The sequence below is a fragment of the Python bivittatus genome, unplaced genomic scaffold (genome assembly GCF_059951505.1).
Source record: "Python bivittatus isolate LINGU-HERP-01145 unplaced genomic scaffold, Pbiv_v1 ctg000700_np1212, whole genome shotgun sequence".
NCBI lineage: Eukaryota > Metazoa > Chordata > Lepidosauria > Squamata > Pythonidae > Python > Python bivittatus.
This window is the reverse complement of record NW_028277098.1, coordinates 57,953,191-57,980,798: the sequence shown is the minus strand read 5'-3', so window position 1 is coordinate 57,980,798 and position 27,608 is coordinate 57,953,191. Positions and strand designations below refer to the sequence as shown.

Sequence of the window (27,608 nt, the reverse complement as noted above, 5' to 3'; positions counted from 1 at the left end):
TGGAGTTATCCACTATCTCTACCTTTTATTATGTAAGAATAGGGTTTCAGGTTTTGGACTTAATCAGGTTTATTGCTATCACCTAGTAATTGTCACTTTACCTCAATTTGATGTAAAGCAGAGATTAAGTTTCATTGATAATGCAGTTGACATCTCTATCTTAAACGTTTGGTGACTTTATTTGGTGGTTTCATGTAGATACTGAAAAGCTTACAAGGTAAAATGGGATTCTGCCAGACCTCTACTGTACATGCCAATGTACAATGCCAAGGAATGAAGCAGAAGTCCTCCAGGGTTAAGTGTTGGAATCAGCTCTCTTAAGTTAGAGCAGTACTAGCAAAATCATATGGTGTCTATTTTGAGAGCCTGTCCAGAATGATACAGTGGTCACTGGTATTGAAAGTCACTGAGTGATCAAGAAGAATTAGCAGAGCTGTACTCCTCCTTGTCTTCTCCTGACATAGGTTATCCATGAGAGGCAGCCAACAAGTTTTTAGGCAAGAACCACATGTGCACTAAAGTTTTACAGCAATAATTTTCTTCAGCATTTTGAGATTCACAAATAGTTATTACAGTGCAATGGGCCCAGGGTCAGATTCTTTAGGAATGATTACTCTGTCCTTTAGAGTAGATGGGCTTTCTTGTAAGAAGAAATTTATTACCTCCTGAATCCGGATGGTGATTAATCTCTTCTCCCATCTTTTTCCTTTCAGTAGAATTTATACAGTGATGGTATTAAAGTGGAACAACCCTGCGATTTCATGGAGATAGAGTGATAGAGTTGTACACTCTGAAGTATAAAAAATATATTATTTACATAGTATAATTTCTGCTGCTTATTTAAATAATTTTTCATGCATTTGCTTATTTTGTATAAATTACTCTTTATATTATGGAAAAAATATGTAATCTCAAAAAATGACCTGCTCTCCCATTTTTATGCTACTTACCCTCTTCTTATATGTGCAATTTTCTTTTTAGCCTGTCTACCTTGATTGGAAGGCTGTTACCAGCAAGTTCCCACAAGCAAATAATGTGTCATTGCTTATAAGAAATATTTAGGACAAAGAGAGCATAACGTGGTATTCATTAATTTTTGGCTCATTTTGGAGAGGAGTCTATTAAAATAAAAATGTCTGTTGACAACAATAGGATCAGTCTGAAGGTGTTTGAAAAATCGTGAGAGCTAAGAATGATGTTTGACATGACTGGGTTCCATTGAAATTTCAGGGTCCAAATAATTTAAAAAATAGAAGTGGCTTCTGATAGTATGGTATGTATCATGAGGATGGAAATTAGTCTTCTTTAGTCTTACTTGGTAACAATAATTCTATTTTGAGTGAGCTAGCTTTAGATTGGATTTGTTCAATTAATCATAAGAAACATCTATGTACTCTAATTCCTTTCAGTATTTTTTAGGATTTAGTATTAGAACCTCTTATAGTAATTTAATAAATTTTCAGTTCTTTCGCTGTCTTTGGTTGGTCTTGAGGCTTCCAAAAGAAAAAGGAGATAGCTTATAAACCAAATGGATGGGTTCATTTATTGCCACTACGAAACTAGCCCCAAACTACAAGACATTTCATGGCATAGCTTTAGCATGGTATTTGAACAGCAATACAGGTAGACTTCACTTACTGACTGCCTCGTTCAGCAACTTCAGAGTCCATTCAGGGTTACCGAGATAACAGCATATCTATTTTAACTTTGATCAAATAACCAACTTTACATTCCTTCCTTTTACTTTTAACAATCTTGATCTTTAATCCCTTCAAATAATGTCCTAGAACTTGATTTCTTTTCATTTTTTCTTTGTCCCTTCTCACAAACTCCTTCAAAATTCTAAAAAGTTTCTTTTGTAAATCTAATATAGGAAAGTTATCCAGGTCACTCTCTTGGTTTGTTATTTGTATATCCCTTTTACGTATTAAGACACCAACTGGTTTTATTTGTATATCCAGTATAGTATCTTTTTCCATATCATTCTTGTCATTTTTAAATCCACTTTCAACTCTTGTTCCTCTTCCATAGCATCTTTTAAACACAGTCTATGTATAACGGCAGAGACTCTTAAAGTTAACTTCTGGGTCCATTGTTCACAAATATCATTCAATACATCCAATGTTAAAGTATTTTGCTCCATTCTGTATTAGTAAGTCAAATATAAGTATTCTTCTCCTTTAATTGTAATCTTTAGTTCCTTCTGGTTCCCTCTAGTGTCCAACCTTCAAAGTCCCATCTTATCATGTTTTTTTTCAAGAATTCAAAACAACAGCATTTTCCCAAGGAAGAATTCTTATAATTAATTTCAGAGTCTTATTTCAAATCCATCTGGGCCCTTAGTCCATTTGTAACTTTCCAGAATTGACATGCTAATCACCTTTTTGCTGTTTACTCCAAAAAAAGATTTTTTTAAGTCCTTAAACTTGTATTGAAACTTCTTTTGCTAAGGATTGAAGGAAACTTACCCAGTGCTATAAAACCTGTTGTTCCAAAGGTTCCTAATAGCTAAAAAGCAGTTAAGAAGCAATTTCCGAAAGTGATTAAGAAAAGTGGCAAACCTTATGTCCACATAGGATGCATTACAGCTGTAAGCTTGATTGAAATCCCTTGACTTCCAGCTACTCAACTCATGAGCCAGTCATAAAAACCTCAGTTCCTGCAGTTGACTCATGAGGAGCAGCTGTCCAGAATGCAAGTGGGCAATCTCGTGATCTCTTCTTTTTCCAGAGAGACTTTGCCGGCCAGAATTCACTGTCTGTCCACCAATCTTCACCACAATACCATCCCCGCTTCTTCAGGGATGTCTAGTTTGCCATGAATCTTCACCGGAAGTCTGACTTAAAGCATATTTTTGTAATTGTTGCTGCATAGTTTCTCTAAGGTTATCTCTGTGGCTTTCTATAATCTGAAAGCTATATTTACAGAATTCCAATTAAGAGAAAAATACATTTATATCATATATAATGTGATTATATATTCAGTTATATTGTTTTGTGCTGTCAGTATTATTCCGAAAGCTATTTGGGCCTGGCATCTTTTATAAGTAGTCTGTATAGAAAGACTTAGTCTATAGTAGTCAGCGTTGTACATTTGAACTCAGTAATTTGAAAAAAACTTCATCTGTATAAGGCCCTTCAAATAGAAGGAAAAATCTGTGTTTCCCCTTTCACAGGACTTCATTAATTTCACAGAACCTTTTTAATTATCAGCTCATGTTCTTATTTTTCTCCAGCAGAAGTTGTGAAAAGGCCTTACAGACAAATAAGTTGCTTTGTGTATATTTGAGGTTATAAATATGTTCATAAAGACATACCGTCTTATGCATACATCCATAAACCTTTTCCCAGCTAGAGATTTTTTTATAGCAATATTGCCATTTATATTCCCATTTAAATATAATTCAAGGAGATGAAGGATACCTTCTTAGGTTATTATTTCCTAGAGTTTAACATGCTAAGATTTAAATATATACCAAGGAGACTTGCTGAAATAGATTGCAATGTTGAAGTCTGATTTGTTGCTGGTTCTTTCACAATCTCATATCCTTAAATGTCTGTGTTTTGCTGCAGCATATGTTACACTGTAGTTGGGTTTTTTTGTACAGCTTTGTGGCAAAGAGCACTTGTTCAGTTGAACTTCAGTCAAATATTTGCTTTGTCATCCTGACTCTGCTCGTGTTTTTTCATCCTCCTTTCTCTAATCTATTATCTCTCCAGTTTGTCATCAACTTTTTACTGAACAAATTGTATGATTAAAACAAGTATCTTAATTTTGTTTTCACTGCACTTGGGTTTAGGAAAAATGCTTAAAATAGAGGAAAAGATAGCAAGTTTGCTTTTCAATTTGTTTTGCCCTCAGTTAGATATTAGCTGGAACAGACGGTGAAACCATTCCAAGTGGCAGTGCTGGGTGATGAAATACGACACATGGAGGGGAAGAGAATTGGCAATCAGCCTTGATGCATAAATAGCCCTTTCCCCTTTGAAGTATATTTACAAGATTGAAAATAATGACATTGCAAGCTGTGTTTTTTTCTTTAATTTGAAGAAGCAATTTAAAAAATGTTTCTCTACGTATCTTGTGTAGCAGTCATTTCTGTATAAATATGCAATTTTCTTAGTATTTATGCACTTTGCACACATCATATAAGTTCTGGATTTTAACAGATTGAAGCAGGATGGCAGGAGATTGCTGGAGAAGCATTCTGAACCGTAATGCTGTGGCCTTCATTGTTTTTACTTATTATCAATTTTGCCTGTTTTTCAGAATTGAAGCAATATATTTAAGTGAAGCAGATTAACTGGCTGTTTTTAACAGCTATTGCTTCATTCATCTGATTGCACAGGTAGTCCTCTCTTAACGACTGTTAATGACGGTTCAAAGTTATGATGGCCTTGGAAAAATGCTTTACAACCTGTACTCTCACTTATGACCTTTGCAAACCGTCACACTACCCCCGGAGTCACATGATCATGATTTGCAACCTTTTTTATGATGGTCATTAAACAAATCACTGTGGTCATTAAGTGAATTGTGGGCGTTAAGTGAATTCTGGCAAAAAAAATCCATTGGAGGAACTGGATTCGTTTAACAACCATGTGATTTGCTTAACGATCATATGATTTGCATAACGATTGTGGTGACTTGCTTAATGACTCTCATAAAATGGTAATAAAATTGGGTCTGGTCATGTGGTGACTCGCTTAATGACCACCAAGCTTAATGACCAATTTTCAGGTCCCTATTGTCGTTAAGTGAAGACTATCTGTAAGTTAGTATAAATCTCACTTTGTATATTGATGTATCTATTATCCTCTTAGACCACCTAATAAAGAGAGAAACAACAAGTGACTGGTACTGTAAAGTATTTATCTTCACTTGATAGCTTTTGGTGAACATGCATCTATCCCTCAGCATTTGATTGACCCAGCAGTTTAGAATATAATCCTCTTTTTCTCAGAAAATACTTGGTGCTTCATAGAAGTTTAATGCAGTTCAGTGCCTAGATGATTGACTGCCATGGCATCTAATTTTATTATTTTGCAACCTAAAAATAATAATATTTTTCACATAATGTTTAAAAAGAGATTAATAACAAGTATAAGCATTGGTGGTCTGGTTATAGTTATTCACTGTTGCATTCAGTACAGGATTCACTTACACATACGTGTGCTCAACTCAGAATAAAAGCAGAACTAGCCAGTCACTACTTTTGAGGGCTGCAGAAAGAGCCATCCCCTTAATGGCTCAAGGTGAATATTATACTGCCTTCATGAGAAGCAGGGATCTGGAAGCGATCACCACTGTATAATGGAGGGGGGATTGGAGATAATCTCCAGAATTTTGAGGTAAGAGTTGAAGTAGAACTACAGGTAGACCTCACTTACTGACCGCCTTATTCAGTGACTGTTTGAAGTTACAACAGTGCTGGAAAAATAACTTTACACCCAATGCCAACTTTTATGACCTTTGCAGCGTCCCTCAGTCATGTGATTGCCATCAGTACTGGTTGTCCTATGCCTGACCTATTGTTCCCCGCCCCCCCAACTTGACTAGAGGAGAGATTGGAGACAAGGGGATTTACAAGAGAGTAAGCAGACACACAATGGGGAGTACACCAGGCAGTTGCATAGCAAGCTTGCAGCTCCCAACCACGAGCATGCTCAGGGCTGCGCCACCACGTTCCTTTTGATATGTATTCCCCATTGTGTGCCTGCTTACTCTCCTGTAAGTGGGGAGAAAAAAAATGGGCCAGGCAAAGGAGAGATTGTCTACAGAGATTGCTTGCCCCCTCCCCAACAGAGCAGAGAGATTGATTAAACGAATGGGGGGCGGGAGGAAGAACTGTACCTATATTTGGTTGAGAACAGAGTGTCTAGAATGATAGAGAAGGCATTAAATGAATGTTCTCTGCTAGGTAATAGCCCTTTGGATAGAGATTATTTAAATTATTCCTTGATTGCTATTCAAAAGTTTATAACGCGGGAGATAAGAAACTGCCATTGCAGTCTGATTACATTTTACACCATAAAGGTAAAGTCTCTGAGCTGAGGTATACATGTGATGACTTCATGGACATGTTCATGAAGTTTCTTGGGCAACAATACTGAGGAGGATTGCCATTGCTTGCAGGATGTTTTTTTTATTTTCCTACTTAGCCTACAGTCAAAGTGTTCCATTTAAGTGCTTTTGATTCTTCTGTTCCTCAAGTTATGCTTCTATAAATATTCATTTATTTATTTATAAGATTTATAGCCTACTTTTTGGAGAGGACTTCAAGGCAACACATACAGTACTTCTCCTGATACTTTTCTTCACAACAACAGCACAGTGAGATAGGTTGGGCTGAGAGAGAGACTGGCCCAATGTTACCTAGCAGGCTTCCATGGCTGACAGTGGACCCTCTGCTCCTAGTCAAGCACCTTTACCACTAGATCACACTAGCTGTCTTATGAATGGGTAATTAGGTTCAAGGTATTAGTGATGACATTCAAGTACAAAAATGTTTGGACTTGATATTTGAGAAGGTATTTCTCCTAGTATGCTTCTGTTGGAATATTAAGAAATGCTGAACAATTTGTCCCATATGCTTCTGTTAAGAACATTATATAGAGGTGTGGAATAGAATCTTTTCAGCTGTGATATTGTGGTTATGGCAGTATTAACTGGTATTAACATTAATTTGATTTCTGTCAGGATGATACCATGGATGGGCATTGACATATTGTGCTACTCCCTATATTTTTATTATTCTGATAACCCTGAAATGCTACTGGTACCAGTAACAAGTGATTTTCTTCAATTTTGCTATCAGAGAAGGACCTGTTTCTTGATTGCTTGAATAGCACCAGAAAAGTTGCACTGCTATGTCCCATATCTTCCAGATATAAATAGAGCTATAATAGATATTCAAACTGTTAACTGCAAATACAAGACTAGATGCTGCTGAGAACAGTGTGTGTCAGCTGGAAAATTGCAGAAGTCTGTTGATAGATAGATAGATAGATAGATAGATAGATAGATAGATAGATAGATAGATAGATAGATAGATCTAATCTAATCTAATCTAATCTAATCTAATCTAATCTAATCTAATCTAATCTAATCTAATGAAGTTCCTCCAGGACGAAGCCACATTACTTAAAATCTCAGTGTTATTGGTACAATTTATATATAGTAGATATTCTAGAACAAGAGAAAAAAAATCAGTTCTGTTTCCAGAAGCGTTTATGTTTGAAGTGTTAGCCTTCCCAGAAAATTTCCACATATATATTGAAACAGTCTGTCACATTCCAGTTCCTCCCTTTTGTTCATTTGAAAAACCTTTGCCTTTTATTGTGAAGTTTCTCAAATGTGTTGTGAAATCTTTTAGAAAACCTGATCTGATTATTGACAGGAAGAGGAGTCCCTTATTATGTACTTTCCAGATTATATTAAGGAGTCTGATTTAAAAAGGTCTTCAGTACAATGAGAAACTTATTCATAAAAGAGCATTTCAATAATTTATTAAGTATCCAGCTATTTTTGTTCTCAAATATTGGACAAAGTCCAGAGTTTGTTTCAGTGATCTACAGAAGCAAAACATGTCTGACTGCTGCTGAAATCTCACCAGAACCCTAAAAACTTTCCATATTTTGTTACTGTGTTGTTTAATAAAAACAGACTTTCTCTGTTTTTCTTTTGTCTTCTGTTGGTTTATGTAATATTGCTAATAAAATAATTAGCTTCGTACTAATTAATTTAAATTACAAATGTTGGTATATACACTACAATAAGTATGCTTATAGCATTATAGGAGTCTTAATTTCGTTTTATTTTATTCCTTGTTTTCAGGTATTCATTTTCCAATGAGGAGGCAGTCTAGAATATTTCTGTTAGGATATGTTGATTATCTTTTGTTTTCTGTTTCTAACATTAATTCATTTGAATGACAGTTTCTTTTTTAACATGAGGTCTCCTGTGTATAAGCAAATGTAACTCAATTTGAGAAAATGAAAACTGAAATTACTTTCTTATAGGAAACTCATATTTTTCCAAAGATAAACTGCTCTTGCAGAAAGCTTGGGTAGGGAAAGTATGTAAGCAGAAATTTGAAACATGCAAGAATTACTAGTAGATTTTCCAAGCAGATGATTGAAAAAGAAAATCACATGAAGAAAGTTGTTTATTCTTGTTGGGTTAGGAATTTAGCATAACTGAACATACAATCCGACTCTTTAGAATTCATACTTATATATTTTCAAAACTTCTGTTTACTGAGTTAACAGAATTGAATCAAACTTTAGATCTTATTTTAGATCAGTGTTTCCCTACTGTTAGATTCATAGATTTGTAATATTTTGCTGATTTATGTCTAAATTTATCCAAGCGGATATTTGGTGTTCGATTCATATTTTCCTACCTAAAATAATTTTCCTCTCTTCTGCACTTTAAAGGTTTAAGTTAAGGCATGTGACATAATTGCCATAACTTTTTTGCTGTTGTGCTAAATAGGAATTGAACAAGTCGTTGACAAAACAGAATGTTAATAACATTGTAACAAGCATTGATATTGGGTAGGGGAGTAACGTGTACAATTTGTTTTTAAAAAATGTAGTATTGAATCTTCTGTTTGTGTCAGACATGGGAAAAGGTCAAATCAGTTTTTTGAATTTTACTTTAAATGGTATCGTTCCAATTTCTAATCTACAGATGAGATTTCTTTGCAGAAAGGGAAATTAGCATAGCTATGATAGGACCATGTTACTAATTTCACTTGACCTTTTTTTCTTCAAGAAATCATGAAAGTAGGAAAGATTCCTGGCTGATCCAAAAAAAAAAATGTATTTGGTTCCTTCCTCCTGTTCTATTGACTCTCTCTTTCTTCTCAGCATATAGCTTTTTTTGCTTGTCTCTTCCCAGAGAACTTCCTGCAGTTTCCAAAATAACAAAATCTTTTCTACCTGGAAGGGGAGGGATTATGAGGGAGCTCTCCTTTGGCTATGTACAAAAGTAAGCATCTCTCCTCTGGAGAGTTATGTTTGAGACATTATATTCTGTGCAATATACTGTGCAGAATGTATATTCTATGTCTGGGGAGCAGCTGTCGCTCTTGTGAATGCTGGGTGGCATCAGAACATACACATTTCCCCAAAATTTTGTAGTATGGATTGGTATGTTTTATTTAACCCCTAAATCATGTGTGATTATCTTAAATTTATGCCATGGTGTATGTAAATGGTGCTGTCTTTCTCCTTTACTTTCTAATCTGGCTTTTGAACTTCTTGCTTGTGACATGAGAAATTCTGAAAACATTAAAGAGTTTAAACAAGGAGAGGCTCAATTTAAGTTTCTGCTATATGCAGATAATATGTTTTATTTTCTATATGAGCCAGAAACTTCCATTTGTTATCTAATTTCACAAGTATGTGAGTTTGGTATTCTGCTTGGTTGCTTCATAATTTGGAGCAAATCGGAGTTGATCATGACTTTGTAAACAGTAAACTGACCAAGTTTACAGATAATACTAAACAATTTTGGTGGTAAAACTAGATGAAACCTGAAGCAAATAACAAATGTGGTTCAGATTAAGTAAGTGTAAAAATGATCTACACTGGGACACACAGACCCTTCATACATACAGTGATGGACTCTGAGTTGCCTATAAGTATACAGAAAATAGATCTTGGGGTCACAGTGATAGCTCAGCAAGGATGTTGACTCAGTGTGTGACAACTGTGAAAAAAACATGTTTTGTGGTAGGATCATTAAGAAAAGGTTTGAAAATAAAACTGCCAGCATCATAATGCTTTTATGCAAATCTACGATTTATCTACCTTTGGAATACTCTGTGTAGTTTATTTATTTACTAAGTAGATTTATAGGGCCACCCAACTCAAACAATGTGACTCTGGGCAGTGTACAACAACAAAAAATAAACAATACCCCCCCAATCTCCCAACCATATAACATTAAAATATATATAATGCATAAATATAAAATACAAAGTATAAAAATGGAGACCAAGCACCATAACAAACAACCAAAAGGGGAGTCCACTCAACTGGCCGCTAACACCTGGGGAGACAGCCAGGTCTTAGCGCCTTTCTTAAAGGGGAGCAGAATTGAGGGCTGTCATATATTGCTGGGGGTGGGGAATAGTTCCAGAGAATAGGGGCAACCACAGAAAAAGCATGGTGATGCAAGTATGTGGAGTGGGCAGATGTTCTTGGGAGAAGGCAGTCCCTCAAGTAATCTGGTCCTATGCCAGGTACGGCTGTAAAGGTGATAACCAGCACTTTGAATTGCACCCAGAAGCCTATTGGGAGCCAGTGCAGCTCATGGAGTAGCAGTGTCAATGGGCATAATGAGATACACCCATAACTACCTGTGCTGCTGCATTCTGGACCAGCTGAATGGGCAGTTCCATTGTCAGCCTTACCAGATAGACCAGACAGGAAACAGAACCAGATAAGCTAATTCTACTTTATTATAAAACCACATTAACAGAATCTTGCAAGTCTGAAAGTACAATTCTTCTTTACAGCCCAAGAAACTAGGGAGGGTCCCTTCTGAGCCTCTTGCTCTGCCCATTATGTAGCTGCAGACTATGCTGTCTCTTATCTGACCATTCCCTAGGCAGCATTTCTTCGTCCCGTTTCCCAAGGTCTTTCCCACATACCGTTACACCTATGTAGAGCACATTGCAGTATTCGATAGGGAGGTGCCTAAGGCATGATGACCATGAGCAGGGCCTCCCAGTCCAGAAATGGGTGTACCTGGTGCCCATAATGCAGTTGTGCAAATGCCTCTCTGGCCAGCAGGAGCTGTGAGTCAGGAGAACCGCCAGATTTTGCACCAAGTCAACATGGGGTAGGGCCATCCTATCCAGTAGCAAAAATGGAAACCCTCCAACTCCTGCATCTGGGGCACACAAAATCCATACCACTCAGTCTTGGCAAGGTTGAGCCACATCCTATTCTTTCCCATCAAGACCCCTATAGCCTCCAGACACTGGGAAAGAACCTCAGTGTCTTCTGGTCTCTGCATTTGAAAAGGGACGCAACAGAGCTGGAAAAGTGCAGAAGACTGCAGTTAGAATGATCGGGGAGCTCAAACACATTCCCTGTGAGAAAGGGTTAGAATATTTAGGATTTAGTAAAGGAATAGATACATGAATATATAAAATTATGTATGGCATGGAGAAAGTGGATAGAGAGAAGTTTTTTTCCTCTCAAAACACTAGGACAAGGGAATATAAATTGCACTCGATTGGAAGGAGATTTAGAACAGAACAGAAAAAGGAGGCATTTCTTCATACAGCATGTAATTAATTCATAGAATTCATTACTACGAGACATAGTGATAGCCACTAGTTTGATGGCTTTAAAAGAGGGTTGGATAAATTAGTGGTAGACAGGTCTGTTAATGACTATGACATTGACGTTTATGTGAATTTTGGAATAACCAGCTTGATTATTATGTTGTCAGCCATTATTTATTCCTTTGATCTTAAAATGAGCTTAATAATTTTGTGCATATTACATGTTAGGAATGTGCAAAATCTTTTATCTCCAGGAAAGAATGTTCCAAAGAATTCCAAAATATTAAGTTAATTCTTCCTGGCTCTGCCATTCCATATCACTAGAATTCCAGCCATTCCATACCTTTGGAATTTGTTATTCCTGGATATGAACATTTTCTGCATATCTATTGGACAACATAAGAAAACATTTAATAAGTTTTCAATTGCCTTATTGCTAAGTAGCAGTTTAGAACATTAACCTTTGCAAATATTAAAAATGATGAGGCTGCAAGTATAAATGGTATAATAGGAAAAATAAAATATGTTTATGGCTATTTCTTTATGAAAACCTTTTTTGAGTTCTATATATTAATAATAGCATTATTTCTATTTAACTACCAGTGACTTCTGTTGCAGAGAATCAACAGAAGAATTTATTTTATGTTAAAGCTTATGCTTTAAGTTATTAAAAGGTAGAAATGCAATTTAGTTATATATTTTGATAAAGCATGTTACAATTATAAATAGTATTCAGCATGATGCGTATATGCATTCTTTATATCCAAGCAGGGTCAAGCATCACATTAGCAAATAATTACATGTGGAATTTGAAGAGTAGTGCTAATGCAGCATTTCATCTGCTCTTACTTCAAAATAAATCTTTTAAGAAATACCAACTGCATGTAGAAGAAGCCTTACAAAATTATTCAGAATACCAGGTTGCCACAAGGAATGAAATCCCCATATCTCTATTCAGCCCATCAAACTCTCCTTGAATATTCCTTGATTGGTAGCAAGTATAGGAACTGAGAAACTGCACAGGATATGTTTTCTTCTAACACCGAAAGCAAGTCTTTATCTAGAATGATTTGTTTTCAGGGTTTTTCATGATGATTCTCAGTTACTCCACAAATCACAACAGTTGCCTTAGTATATTTTTTTTGTTATCTATAATTTGTTTATAATAATCTTTGTTGCAATCTAAACAGAAAAAGCACAACTACCCCTTTAACTTACATTTAAAATCTAGATTTAATTTATAAAATACCTTATCAAATACACACATTAACAATCTATCAATTTTGCCCCAGGACACAACTCTATTATGCTGTATGAGAATAACAAACATTTTTCATAGATTTCTATCTATGTTTATGTATGTAAGGAGTGAGACCAGCATGATGTTGGTTAGCCTGCATTTGAAATTCATGCTATTGAGCCACAATGTCTGCAAAATTGTAGATATGTTACATAGCAGATATAGAGGAGCAAAAAGGATGGGATATATATCTCTATATAGAGAACAACTTGCAAATAGGTATTAGTTTCATGCATATTTAAATAAGTAGCGTTTCCACAGGTTAAATGAGGTATTTAGGTCTCTTTTTAAGGGCTTATCTTTTTACAACTCTATGGTTGAATAAATCTTCTTTTGTTTTTCTAGGAATCTACAGGCAGCCATTGGAGCGTACTACGATTTTGAAAGTCCAAACATCAATGTGCCCTCCATGTCCTTTGTAGAAGATGTGACCATAGGAGAAGGAGAATCCATCCCTCCAGATACCCAGTTTACAAAAACATGGAGGATACAAAACACAGGTGATTGCTGAAAGTCTCTTCTCTATGTTTGTGTTGATCTTGCTTTCTTAATATTTTTTTCTAAAAATATAATTTTTTGCTGGCTACAAAAGCCAGTCAGCATTTCTGGACACTTGTACCTGTGCCTAATGTCTTTGGTCAGTGCCATCTTTTCTCAACAGGAAGATTGGGGGGAAGGGGTTGCCTAAATAATTCCTGTTGAAGTTGGAGGAAGGATTCATCTTATGTTTGCAGATTGATTGATTGATTGATTGATTGATTGATTGATTGATTGATTGATTGATTTTGTGCCTTTGAGTCAGTGTTGACTCCTGGCAATTGTCTGGACAAGTCCCTGTAGTTTTCTTGGCAAGATTTCAGAAGAGGCTTGCCATTGCCTCCTTCCTAAGGCTGAGAGAGAGTGACTGGCCCAAAGTCACCCAGCTGGCTTTGGGCCTAAGACGGGACTAGAACTCACGGTCTCCTGGTTTCTAGCCTGATGCCTTAACCTCTACACCAAACTGGCTCTCATATTTGCAGATAGACAAATGTAAACAGACCTAATGCTGTTGAAAGAGAGAATCTGCTTTTGTTTTTCTGAGAATGAGAATGCTAGAAAAATGGACGTGAAGTCAATGGAGGGATAAAAGCGATAGTATCAGCTTCTGTCCCTTTCCTGCCTTGTTGCAGGCACTTACACATGAAAAGGAAATAGTTTAGCTCTGTTTAGATGTTACTAGAAGGACTATAATTCGTCAAGAGCAGTGGGAGGAGCTCTACCCCTTTTATATCCTTTCCTCTTTGTAGAAATTGGTCCTGGGATATGATAACTATTACTGCTAGGAGTGGCTTTTAAACCTTTTGTAACATCTGAACAGAGTAACCTGTCCTGTCCTGTCCTGCTTCCAGTTTATCTCATTTCTATCCAGTTTTACTTTGGTCTTTTTCTCTTTCTCTCCTTCACTTTTCAGTACTGCTATCATTCCCCTCACACCAACTCTTTGTCCTCCTTCTCCTCTTCTTGCTGTTGTTAAAAGGAGAAACACTTGTGTGTGTATATGAAAGAGAGAGAGAATATTTTGTAACTCTTATGTGTGGGGAATCAACTTTTTAAGTGTGGTGCCTTATTTCCTAAGCAAATTTACTAAGAAATTATTAATATTAATATTTATTTATTTGTCCCATCTCGCCCTTTGTTGGAAAGTGGCTTCTAGCCACTATGTATAGTGGTGCTTAAAAGTTCATGAACACTTTTGAATTTTCAATATTTCTTCATAAATATGACCTAAAATGTGATCTGTTTTCCACAAAAGTCCTAAAACTAGATAAAGATAATCTAATTAAACAAATGTATCCAAAACATTATACTTGTTCATTTATTTGAGGAAAATGATCCAAAGCTACATATTTGTGTATGGCAAATGTATGTGAACCTTTGCTTACAGTAACTGGTGTGTTCCCCTTGAGCAACAATAACTGCAACTAAACATTTCTGATAACCGTTGATCAATCCTGCAGGTTGGCTTGGAGGAATTTTAGCCTATGCCTCCTTCTAGAAAGGCTTCAACTCATGGACGTTGGTGGGCTTCCTGGTGTGGACTGCCTGCTTCAGGTGCTTCCACAACATTTCTATAGGATTACGGTCAGGATTTTTAACTTGGCCATTCCAGAACATTACCTTTCTTCTGCTTTAACCATTCTTTGGTCTTGTATGTTTTGGGTCATTGTCTTGCTGCGTGACCCACTTTCTCTTGAACTTCAGTTCATTGACAGATACCCTGATATTTTCCTGTAGAATTTGTTGGTACAATTCGGAATTCATAGTTCCATCGATGGCAAGTCATCCTGGTCCCAGAGGCCCAAACCATAATACTGCCACCACCATGTTTCACAGCTGGGATAAGGCTCTTGTGCTGGAATGCCACGTTTGCCTTTTGCCAAAGAAAATGCTTTTCATTCAAGTCAAAAAGTTCTATTTTGGTCTCATCCGTCCACAGAACATAGCCTTCTACGGGGAGTCCCCAGGTTAAGAACGCCTGGGTTACAGACGACCCTTAACTAAGAATGGAGCCTATTGTACCAAATTCAAATTAAATACCCAATGATTCGAGTTAAATACACATTGGTTCAAGTTCGTTACACAATACTGCTTATACAGTATTATACAATAATACTGTTTCAGATTACATACAAATTCAACTTAAGGACAGACCTTGGGAATGGAACTAGTTCTTAAACTGGGGACTACCTGTATATCCACATAGTCCTTTGCAAACTGTAGACAGGCAGCAGTGTTCTTTTTGAAGAGTAGTGACTTTCTTCTTGCAACCCTGCCATGCGCACCATTGTTGTTAAGTATTCTCCTGATGGTGGTCTCCTGAACACTAACATTTGCCAATGCAAGAGAGGCCTTTAGCTCAGACGTTATCCTGGGCTTCTTTGAGACCTCCCAGAGTGTTACATACCTTGGTCTTGGTGGGATCTTGGTTGGTTGACCACTCCGGGGGAGGGTAACAGTGGTGTTGAATTGCCTGCATGTGTACACAGTCTGCCTGAGAGTGGACTGGTGGAGTCCCAACTCTTTGGGAATAGTTTTGTAATCTTTTCAAGCCTGGTGAGCATCAACAACTGTTTCTTCAGAGGTCCTCAGAAATCTCCTTTGTTGAGCCATGCCACACTTCCACATATCTGTGTTGTGAAGATCAGACTTTGATAGAGAATACCCAGAATTCTGTTCTTTCAATAAAGCAGGACCTCCACACTCACATCTGATTATCATCCCATTGATTGAGACACCTGACTCTAATTTTCCCTTCAAATGAACTGACAATCCTAGAGGTTCACATACTTTTGCAAGACACAAATATGTAACTTTGGATAATTTTCCTCAATAAATCAGTGAACAAGTATGATGTTTTTGACTCATTTTATAATAGAGTTCTCTTTGTCTTGTTTTAGAAGTTGTATGTAGAACAGATCACGTTTTAGATCATATTTATGCAGAAATATTGAAAATTCAAACGGTTCACAACTTTTAAGCACCGCAGTAAATGTACACTTAAATGTATACATAAATATAATATTCACACAGTTACATAGGGTACAGTTACATATGGGAGGTATGGGTTCCTATGAGGGATTAAGTGATGTCACATTATTATATTATGTAAGATGCATCATTGGCACGGTGAAGTCATGATACAAGACATCTGTGTGGTTTCTAATAATGCCTATGTATGGGATCTCTAGGATTGCTTTCACCCTTGAGTTTATAAGTGTGGAAGCTGGACGTAGGAGAAGATTATATATTTTTCTGGCCACTGTTCCTAATAGTCTTACATTTAGAATGATCTTCCTTTAGGGTAAATATGGTATTGAATGGAGAATTCATGCTTTACTCTCCTCAGACAGCTTAGACTGACTACTTCCAATCCAAGGAACCCTTTCAAGATGGTAAATGGAATTCTGCTTCCTCACTGCCATTTTGACTTTCTGAAGTTTAGTTTCAGGCCTCTTGTTATCTGTATGAAGGTAGTAATGGTTTTGTAAGAAATGCAATAGCAAAATATAGAGAGTGAGTTCATACATAAGCCATTATGTTGCTATACGTGGTTTGAGTTCTAATTGAATAAATATTCACATACTCTAATGTTTACTAATGTGTACTTCGATACTTTTATTCCCTTGAAATTTATAATTTTTTTCATGACCGTCTAAGTCTGAGTGCTTATTGTTTATTTATTTCTGAGTGCTTATTTTTATGTATCAGATGTTGAAAATGAAATACTTTCCTTGCATATTTGAAATGAGATTTCAAACTTTAGAAAAGTAATAGAAATTATTTGATCTTTGCACTTTAGTGCGTTTCTTTCCAAAATTCCTTATTCCTTAAGATAACTATAATTACAGCGTTTTTATACAGGTAGTCCCCAGGTTAAGAATGCCCGGGTTACAGATGACCCATAGTTAAGAATGCAGCCTATTTAAGCAAAATTCGAGTTAAATAAACAATGATACGAGTTAAATACACAATGGTCGGAGTTAATTACACAATACTATTTATACAGTATTATACAATAATGTTCCGGCTTACGTACAAATTTGACTTAAGGACAGACCTTGGGAATGGAACTCGTTCTTAAATTGGGGACTACCTGTACTGTCTATCTGTGAGAAAAAGCCAAATTGCAGAAATAGTTGGTTCAGAGTTTTTTCCCTTTTTTAATTGTAAGGTATAGTTGAATACTCTTGGATTTTATTTTCGTGGTGTTTTTACTTTATAATGGAGAAAACTCTGAAAATAGTCACAACGGGCTTTTAAAATATTAAGCTGGAATAGCCCACACAATATATATAAAAAAAAATCCCTGGAGTTAAGGCTATGATGAAACTTTGGGAAGAGATGAAATGAGATGAGATGCGCTAACCTATTGGGATATGATTATCTGAGAAAAATTGGATCTGATGCAAGAGAAATAATTCTGCTGATAGATATTGCAGTGACAGGATATAACTTGAACAGCTGATCCATGTATCTATGAGCTTATATATATGAATGTTGTAGAAACCAATTATAATAAAAAGTATATCCAACTTTAAATAAAATGCATTGTTATCTTTAAATGATATGCAATGTTAACTTTATAGTAGCTATTCTAAATTTTGGATTTGTTAATAAAGGATAATACGTAAGCAGACATGCACCCAAAATTATTCAGAGGTATCTATTATAAATCTACATTGTTACAATGTTTCCAGTATAATAGTTACAATGCAAAATAAAGGTCCATTAATGCTTCTGTTTGTCTCAACTTTTTCTGAGAATTGTTTAAAACATACATACAGAGAATCAGATTCTCATGCAATATTTTACATATACAGTGGTACCTCGGGTCACGAACGCTTCTGTTCACAACCAATTCGGGTCACGAACAGCACCGTTCGCAAAATTTTGCTTCCGTTCGCAAATGCTGGATCGGGTGACGAACAGGATCCGCGGCCATTTTCCCTCCCGTGACACATGGTTGTGGCTTCCTGTAGGGAGGGGGACTCTCCCTCCAAGCAATAACCGCCTCCCCACCTGCCTTCCTGTCCTCCACGCCAGAGGGGGGTGGGGAGCAAGGCGTCGAGCAAGGTTAGCGTTCTCTCTCTCCGTACTGTATTTTGTTTCATATTTTTGTGGTTTTTTAAAAAAAAATACATATGGTTCAGAATGGATTAACTGTAATTACATTGGACCTTGTGGGAAAATTTGATTCAGGACGCGACCAAAATCAGGTCGCGACCAAATTCGGAGGGGTCAGAACGGATTAACCGTATTTACATTGAACCTTATGGGAAAATTTGATTCGGGTCGCGACCAATTCGGGTCACGACCAGAGTCGCGGAACGAATTAAGTTCGTGAACCGAGGTACCACTGTATTAGTTCTTAATTATCATAGAAAAAGTGCTGCGCAAATACTTTTGCCTTTTATTTTGTGGTATTGTAATTTAGTTAGGAGAAATAAAATGAGCAACTCAGAACTTAAATCTCATTCTATGTGGATAGTTTAAACATAACTTTTTTTGAAACTTTGATTACTTCCTTAAAGCCTTACTGAGTAACAGCTAAGTTATTCAATCTGAAATCCTGGCTCTGATATCTGCATCTGATGTCTCATCATATGATGATGATGATGAGAATCTTAATTCAAAGATTTAAATAAATATATCAAAGGATTGAAATATATCTTGATTTTAGCAATATTAATAAAATACCCCTTGATATGCTGATTGATATGCTAATTATGTGGGCTGGATGGATAATTTAGGGGGATATATAAAGGGCTTTTTTTTTTAATTTAAAAAGTACTCATCAACATTTCATCATCAAATTCCAGGGAGATATTGAGTGAAATTCAGTCTTGGGTCCTATAGTCTTCCAATGTTTTTATTAATTAACTAATGTTCTAACTGATCTTGATAGGCTAGAGAAATGAATTGAAAATAACAATGAAATTTAACAGAGAAAAAGTGTAGTTTATTTACTTAGGAACCCAAAACAAACACACAGAATGGGAAAAACTGGCTTGGCAATAGTATTTTTGAACAATAACTTGTAATAATAAAGTATTAAAATTGAATATGTAATGTGGCTGCAAAAAATGCATCTTTAAGCTGTGTCAACAAAAGTATAGTTTCTAAATTACATCAAATAATAATTCCATTTTATTCTACATTGGACAGATCCCCCACCTCAAGTATTTTATCCAGTTCTGAGCATGACAGTATAAGAAAAATTCAGACAAACTAGTATAGAAGGATAATGAGGATGATTAGGGAACTAAATACTAAATCCTATGAAGAGAGAATGAAGGATCTGGAAATGTTTATCTTGAAAAGAGAAAGCTAATTTGGTGTGATAACATGCTCTAAGCGTTTGAAAGAATATCACATACAGGCCAGGGTGTATTATATATTATTCCAGAGGGCAGGATATGGAATAATAAATTATAGGCAGATGAGAATTAAATCACTGATGAAAAGCTGGTAATTAACCATTCCAAATCTAAGGTGTTTAAAGGGAAATCCCTAGCCCATCTCAACCTGGCTGTTAACCTCCTCTTCGAAGATAGAAATAGCTCCTGATTTGGGTTCCTGATTCATGCTGGATTTAGAAAACAACATAGCCAATGTCAGAGTGTTCTGTTTAGATTAAGAAAAGGACAGATCTGAAACATTTAACCTCCATGGCCCTTTATCAGCACATGTATGTCATTCTTAAATATCTTTACTCTCTCAGCCCTACAGATAGGGGCATTTACTTTAGGAAAATTTGATGCCCTAACTTTGAAGGTAGTGGAGGGAAAATTTAACAGCATTCCTTGTCAAGGACACCTCTGTGCATGTTCAGATGCAGAAGTTGAATCAATTGCATGTGCTTTTCTGAGCTGATCCCTGTGCTATACTTAGTACCTAGTGCTGATTTTTCTTATTATCAGCAGATGCTCAGACTAGCCCCAGTCAGAATTGTGCATTTCCTATTAAGTGAGCAGTCCAGTGAAATTTCCATGGAAGTTGCCAAATTTGGTGTCATAGCAGTTACAGTCAGAAGATGCTGGTTCTAACAAGATCAGTTCACAAGCCGTACACTGGTTTAACACACCCTCATTTACTATTACTACCACTACTATTTATTCCTTTCAATCTTTTTATTTCTCTTTGTTTCTTATATCCATTTTTAAACTACTGTTATTTTCTCCAAACTATCTAAGTTTTGTTCTTTTGATCTTTACATGCAAACTTAATAAATAAAAATGACTTAGAGGAAGGCAGGTTCTGGATAACCTAGAGAGGCAGTGTGTTCCCATTCAGTAAATATGTTTAAGGTGAGGCTGGACAGCCATTGAACAGATGGATTCTTTAAACTGGATTCTTGCACTGAGCAAGGGATGGGTTGGATGCCCTAAACAAACCCTTCTAGCGGTATGGTGGATGTGCAAATTATTCAGGTAGTATTGAACACTTCATGCACAGATCAAAGCACATATACTTCATGCTAGTTATAGATGGATAACTCATTTCCTAGGATATTTCTTAGCGTACATAGTTGAAACTTCACACTGTCTTCCATCCTATAAGTGTCTATAGCTGGTAATTAGCCTTATTTTTGTACCTAAGTTACTCTTGCCATAGTAAGTTATTTGAAGATATATTTTTCCACTAACCTAGAAAAGTTAATATATTGATACAGGATTCCAATATCTACATATTTTGTACTTTTAAATCTACCCCATTTAGTTTGTATTATTAGTGGGTTGAAGACCATTGGCATTGCATATGTTACTGAAACAGACCTTTACATCTGTTAGGGATCCTTTTAGAGCTTTATCAACCTATTCTCAATGTTAGTTCAAGAAGTATTTATTTTTAAGATGATGAGTGGGATCAGATGGATGTCTCTGTGAAGTTAATGGATACTACTGCTGTATTCTTTATTTGTGAACTTATTCTTTAAAGAGGATATTGAATAACAAGAATGCTGACCAAAACTGCCTCCAAAGTTTTGCAAACCTGGCCATATTTCAGATTACAGTATGCTGCTTTTAGTTAATTAACTGGTTAAATTAATGTTAGCCATGCACTTTTCATGTCAAAGAAGCTTTTTTTGCTTGCATCAGTAGTATTCCTTCCTTTTCTCCATATTGACATGTTTGCATTCAGTTTATAATAAGAATGGGAATTAGTCTTGTGTCTACACAACAGAGATGCATTTTCATCCTGAGCAATGGAACTGTGCAAAATTATCTGTCTTTTATCTGGTAGTTATTAATGTTTCCTTGATTACATAATGAAACAATATATATGTAATGGGAAATGTATTATCTAATAATGATTATGTTTACCATATTTTTTGTGAATGTAACCAATAACAAATGGTTTAATGCTATATTTGCTAAATCTTAGGGACAGAAGCATGGCCACCAGGAGTTTGTCTTAAATATGTTGGGGGAGATCAGTTTGGCCACGTGAACATGGTGATGGTCCAATCATTGGAACCCCAGGAGATCACAGATGTCAGCGTTCAGATGTGCAGTCCGAGTACTGCAGGAATGTATCAAGGACAGTGGCGAATGTGCACTGCCACAGGACTTTATTATGGAGGTAAGTACTACTTTCTCATTTACGATTTTTACTTGCAGGGTTTGAAGAAGTATTAGTGCTTCTAGGACTGTTCTGGTCCATGTCAAACCAATGTTTCCTAATATCTACGTCATGCTTGGTAAGAGGTTGACATGACAGAGTTAACATCATTTTTAACCTCACTTGTGTCCTACTAAAATGGTCTTTTTTTAGTATGCAAATAGTTGAGAGACATGCAAACAGTTGCACCGGTTTCTGGATCGTGAGGCTCTGCTCACAGTTACTCATGCCCTGATCACCTCCTAAATGGACTACTGTAATATGCTCTAGGTGGGGCTGCCCTTGAAGTGTATCTGGAAGCTTCAGCTGGTGCAGAATGCAGTGGCACCAGCAGTTATGTGTGGCCCTAGGAGGACACATGTTACACTTCTGCTCTGTGAGCTGCATTGGTTACCAATTTGCTTCCGTGTGCAATTCAAAGTGCTGTTTTTTACCTTTAAAGCCCTACATGGCATGGGGCCAGGTTATTTGAGGGACCACCTCTCCCCGATTGCATCTACCCATCCCATTAGATCTGGCAGGAGAGGCATGTTGTGGGTCTTGTCTGCTAAGGAGTTCCATCTTGCAGGATCTAGAAGATAAGCCTTTTCTGCCATGGCACCCACCCCTTTGGAACATCATCTCCCCTGAGGTGAGGTTGGCCCCAACCCTTATGGTCTTTTGGAAAGCTCTCAAAACATGGTTTATTCATCAGGCCTGGAGATCCGGTGGCAGCAGGGAGCCCGCACGTTGGCTGCACCATGTACAGTCAGGTCCAGAAATATTGGGACATCGACACAATTCTAATATCTTTAGCTCTATACACCACCACAATGGATTTGGAATGAAACAAACACAATGTGCCTTAACTGGAGACTGTCAGCTTTAATTTGAGGGTATGTACATCCAACTCAGGTGAACGGTGTAGGAATTACAACAGTTTGCATATGTGCCTCCCACTTGGTAAGGGACCAAAAGTAATGGGACAATTGGCTTCTCAGCTGTTCCATGGCCAGGTGTGTGATATTCCCTCAGTACCCCAATTACAATGTGCAGATAAAAGGCCCAGAGTTCATTTCAAATGTGCTATTTGCATTTGGAATCTGTTGCTGTCAACTCTCAAGATGGGATCCAAAGAGCTGACACTATCAGTGAAGCAAGCCATCATTAGGCTGAAGAAACAAAACAAACTCATCAGAGAGATAGGAAGAACATTAGGCGTGGCCAAAACAACTGTTTGGAACATTCTCAAAAAGAAGGAACGCACCGGTGAGCTCAGCAAGACCAAAAGACCCGGGAGACAACGGAAAACAACTGTGGTGGATGACCGAAGAATCCTTTCCCTGGTGAAGAAAACACCCTTCACAACAGTTGGCCAGATCAAGAACACTCTCCAGGAGGTAGGTGTATGTGTGTCAAAGTCAACAATCAAAAGAAGACTTCACCAGAGTGAATACAGAGGGTTCACCACAAGATGTAAACCATTGGTGAGCCTCAAAAACAGGAAGGCCAGATTAGAGTTTGCCAAACGACATCTAAAAAAGCCTTCACAGTTCTGGAACAACATCCTATGGACAGATGAGACCAAGATCAACTTGTATCAGAGTGATGGGAAGAGAAAAGTATGGAGAAGGAAAGGAACTGCTCATGATCCTAAGCATACCACCTCATCAGTGAAGCATGGTGGTGGTAGTGTCATGGCGTGGGCATGTATGGCTGCCAATGGAACTGGTTCTCTTGTATTTATTGATGATGTGACTGCTGACAAAAGCAGCAGGATGAATTCTGCAGTGTTTCGGGCAATATTATCTGCTCACATTCAGCCAAATGCTGCAGAACTCATTGGACGGCACTTCACAGTACAGATGGACAATGACCCAAAGCATACTGCAAAAGCAACCAAAGAGTTTTTGAAGGGACAGAAGTGGAATGTTATGCAATGGCCAAGTCAATCAGCTGACCTGAATCCCATTGAGCATGCATTTCACTTGCTGAAGACAAAACTGAAGGGAAAATGCCCCAAGAACAAGCAGGAACTGAAGACAGTTGCAGTAGAGGCCTGGCAGAGCATCACCAGGGATGAAACCCAGCGTCTGGTGATGTCTATGCATTCCAGGCTTCAGGTTGTGATTGACTGCAATGGATTTGCAACCAAGTATTAAAAAGGGAAAGTTTGATTTATGATTATTATTCTGTCCCATTACTTTTGGTCCCTTACCAAGTGGGAGGCACATATGCAAACTGTTGTAATTCCTACACCGTTCACCTGAGTTGGATGTACATACCCTCAAATTAAAGCCGACAGTCTGCAGTTAAGGGACATTGTGTTTGTTTCATTCCAAATCCATTGTGGTGGTGTATAGAGCCAAAGATGTTAGAATTGTGTCGATGTCCCAATATTTCTGGACCTGACTGTATAACGTTCTGATTTTAACTGTCTCGCAGTCTTGTTTTTATTTATGTTTAATTATTTAAGTGGTGTTGTAATATGTTTTAATTGGTTGTTTTATTGTACACCACCCAGAGTCACCTTATGTGAGATGGGTGGCCATATAAATTTGATAAATAAAACATATGAAAATGAATGAAGAGGGCAGTTTGAAGGTGGCAACAATTTAAAATGTACTCTTTACAGACTTATTTTCTACAAGAGCCTTTCCTTGCAAAAATGAGACCAAGAATAACTCAGCGTATAGTATTTTCTTTAAGAGAGTGCCACAGCCACTTCAAAGATAATCCACTGATTTTCTTCTCTTGGCAACTGCTTTTCTAAGAGCAGGAAAAGTATATGATTTTTGCATTGAAAAAGATTTTTCCCCCCATGGAAATGCTGCTTTTTTGGAGAAAATCTTATTAAGTCATTGTTTCCTTTAAAAATCTGTTAAATAATTATTTGGTGTAATCCCAACTAGAACTGGACATAGCCATTTCAGATGCCTGAAAATAACATATTTCAACACCAGGTCTTTCTTCCTTTCTTGTTAGATTTATATCCTGCCTCTCATACATGCCCCTTCCTCTTCCTATTTTTCCCCATTATTTTTCCCCCATACCAGCCTGTGAGATAGGATGGCTCTCAAGTGTGCTTGGTCCAAACCTACCCACTGGACCTCCTTGGCTAAGGGTGGACTAGAACCTACATTTCCCTAGTTCCAGTACAACACCTTAACCACTACAATATACTAGCTCCCTTTATGTACAGATAAGTTAGTAGAACAATTATTTTAGCATTTGCTGAGTCCTGGATAACTTTGTGATAGGTGTTCATCCTGTGGAAATGTGAATACTCCTAACAGAGTTTCTGAAAATTGCAAAGAAAGAAATCAAAAGTATATGTAGTTTCTTGACTGCTATTCAGATTTGCTTTGGAATCTTGAATTAACTTTTTGTGGATTTTGAAGGTCTCAGTGGGAGGGATTTCATCCATATGGCATCTCTCTTATTGTTTCACTTACCTTTTGTAGTAATGCATACAGGATGATTTTTCTGCAAAAATATATGTCGGTTAAGAATACAACATGCAATTTTTGTTTACAGTTGTTAGAAATTTAAAATTTTACTAAGTTGGCTTTTCTTTGGGAGATTATTAATGCACACAGTGCAAACTGGCTCTCGAAGAAAAATGTGGAGAACCCATGTAGAAGGGAATGAAGATAACTTGAAAACTACTGAGTAAGAGCGCTTCACCTTGCAGTATTCTATTGGAGGCCCCATTTATGAAACTGACTTCTCATTTTCTTTGTATTCCTTATTGATTGGATGCAGATTTTACTGTTTCAAATGAAATATGAGAATAGTATTATTAATAGTTCTTATGATATAATGTGTATCATATTAGGGAAGTACTTGAATAAATATTACACTTAACAGCAGGTGGCAGTATATTACTTTTAAAGCTCAGAATGTTAAATTTTGTATACTTTGTAATGGCTTCAGTATGTGGGAAATCGAGTCCTGATTGGCATTGCTATAGGGAATCTGTACTTGTTCTTTTCATTGCATATGCTTAGTCATAAACAGTGTGCTAACTTGAAAAACAATGAGCTAAAGTGATACATAAGTTATAACTTGTACTGATCCCAGATCTTTTTTCTTAGACATCATCTGGGTGATCCTTAGTGTGGAAGTTGGAGGACTTTTAGGAGTAACGCAGCAGCTATCATCTTTTGAAACAGAGTTCAACACGCAACCACATCGTAAGGTAGAAGGAAACTTTAACCCGTTCGCCTCTCCACAGAAGAACAGGCAACCAGATGAAAACAACTTAAAAGACCCTGGGGGTTCCGAGCTAGACACAATCAGCAAAAACACGTGGGGGCCTGCTCCTGACCAAATTGAACAAGATCAGACTGAACTGTCACAAAACTCTGTAAATCTCTCCCCCAGCAGTCACTCAAACAACTTATCAGTAGTGACATACAGTAAGGTAGGTGCCCTGGGGATACAGGAGATGGGAAGACAATGAGCCAATGCCCTGTATTGTGTCAGTCCTTCCTTCAGACTGTAGCTTCCCCTTGTTACCTCCACTTGTAATGGTCTACCCTTGTACTGAAGCCTATTGTTCATACTGCCAGCTCTTCTGAATTAAGAACCGATTAAAACATGACTGTGCTAAAATGCTTTAAACTTTAAAAAAAATGGATAACGCATACTGGATTTGACAGTGCAAAGATGAGAAAACTAATTTTTAAAGACAATGCTTAAAATCAAGACATGTTAAATAATTAAGACAAATTTAGGCAACCAGATTTGGAAGATAAGTGATAAGCAGAATGTGAATGCTTTTATGACAAGAACAACATGATCATCTTTGATTTTTATTGACCTTTAATTTGTTATTTTAAATGTTTTAGTTCATCCTTTGCCAATTGTGTGTGTGTGTGCGTGCGTGTATAATGTAATACACACACACGCACAAAGCTAAAGACATTGGCATATAGAAAGTTGTGGAATTAATTGTTCAGCCCAGTGTAATATAGACAGCTTGCATGTGTTAAATCTGTCACAGTCTAGTGTGTTGTAGGCAGCTTGTGTTTAACATGGATCAAGGGTTAGATAATTTACAGTCTTAGGGCCACATACAGCTCTTCTTTTGATTTCATGCTGGTTGATAGTTTGCAATGTTAAAAGAGAAAAAACTGTGTCAGAAAAGATAATAGTGATGAAGAGAGAAAGAGAGGGAATGTGTGGGCCTTTTTTCTTTTTTGCTCCAGCTCCACCTACCTCACCAATTAACGTACGATCCCTAGAGGAATTAAGCCCTTGACACTTCCCTGCCCCCCACCCCCAAAATGTGATTCAGAAATAGGCTTAAGTCTAAGCCTATTCAATAATGCCTTTTATGTTATTCTTGGCAGTGGGATAAATGTCTGTTGGATTAAGTTTGAAAATAGGATGAGCAAAATGGTTGGCTTGCTTAAGAAAGAGGAAGGAAATTTAAAGATATATTGTAGTAGTCACATGATGGAGAAAGTGTACCTTGGAGTTACGACAAGAACAACATGATTGTGCACTGAAGCAGTTGTCAAAGAATTAACAAGAGGAGAGGCAAAAACTTCAATTTAGGCCCTGGTATCAGACAGATTTGGTGTGAGACAAATATGAATTTCAGTGAAAACTTCCTAAGGAACTTTAGAACAGTTGAATTTACTTTTAAAAGGGAAGTTGCTTAATTCAGGGTTAAATAAAATGTATTGTTATTTGTGATTTATTTTTATTTTTATTTCCTTTTTGTCAAATGACTTATGAATCTTCAAACACTGGCTTCTGGCTATCTACCATCTTAATTTTCTTAATTATGCCTCTGTGTCTTATACGTTCCCAGATGTATCTCTAAGATGCAGCTCGAAGTGGTAGCATTAA

The 27,608-nt window shown here is 36.9% G+C and overlaps 1 protein-coding gene across 3 annotated transcripts in view; it reads left to right on the top strand.

Moving 5' to 3' along the window:
- ILRUN (inflammation and lipid regulator with UBA-like and NBR1-like domains) overlaps window positions 1-27,608 on the top strand; it is a 54,282-nt gene that overhangs the window by 6,623 nt on the left and 20,051 nt on the right. Inside the window, exons 2-4 of one of the 3 annotated variants that reach the window (XR_015793467.1) lie at window positions 12,951-13,105; window positions 21,531-21,728; window positions 25,844-25,947. Coding sequence is in view for 1 of the 3 variants with exons in the window: in XM_088128490.1 (XP_087984616.1) it covers window positions 12,951-13,105; window positions 21,531-21,728; window positions 25,844-26,211 (721 nt within the window). In the remaining 2 variants the exon portion in view is untranslated. Of the gene's footprint in view, window positions 1-12,950; window positions 13,106-21,530; window positions 21,729-25,843; window positions 26,227-27,608 lie in introns of those variants that run through there. The other 2 variants (XR_015793466.1, XM_088128490.1) reach the window with 2 other exon arrangements.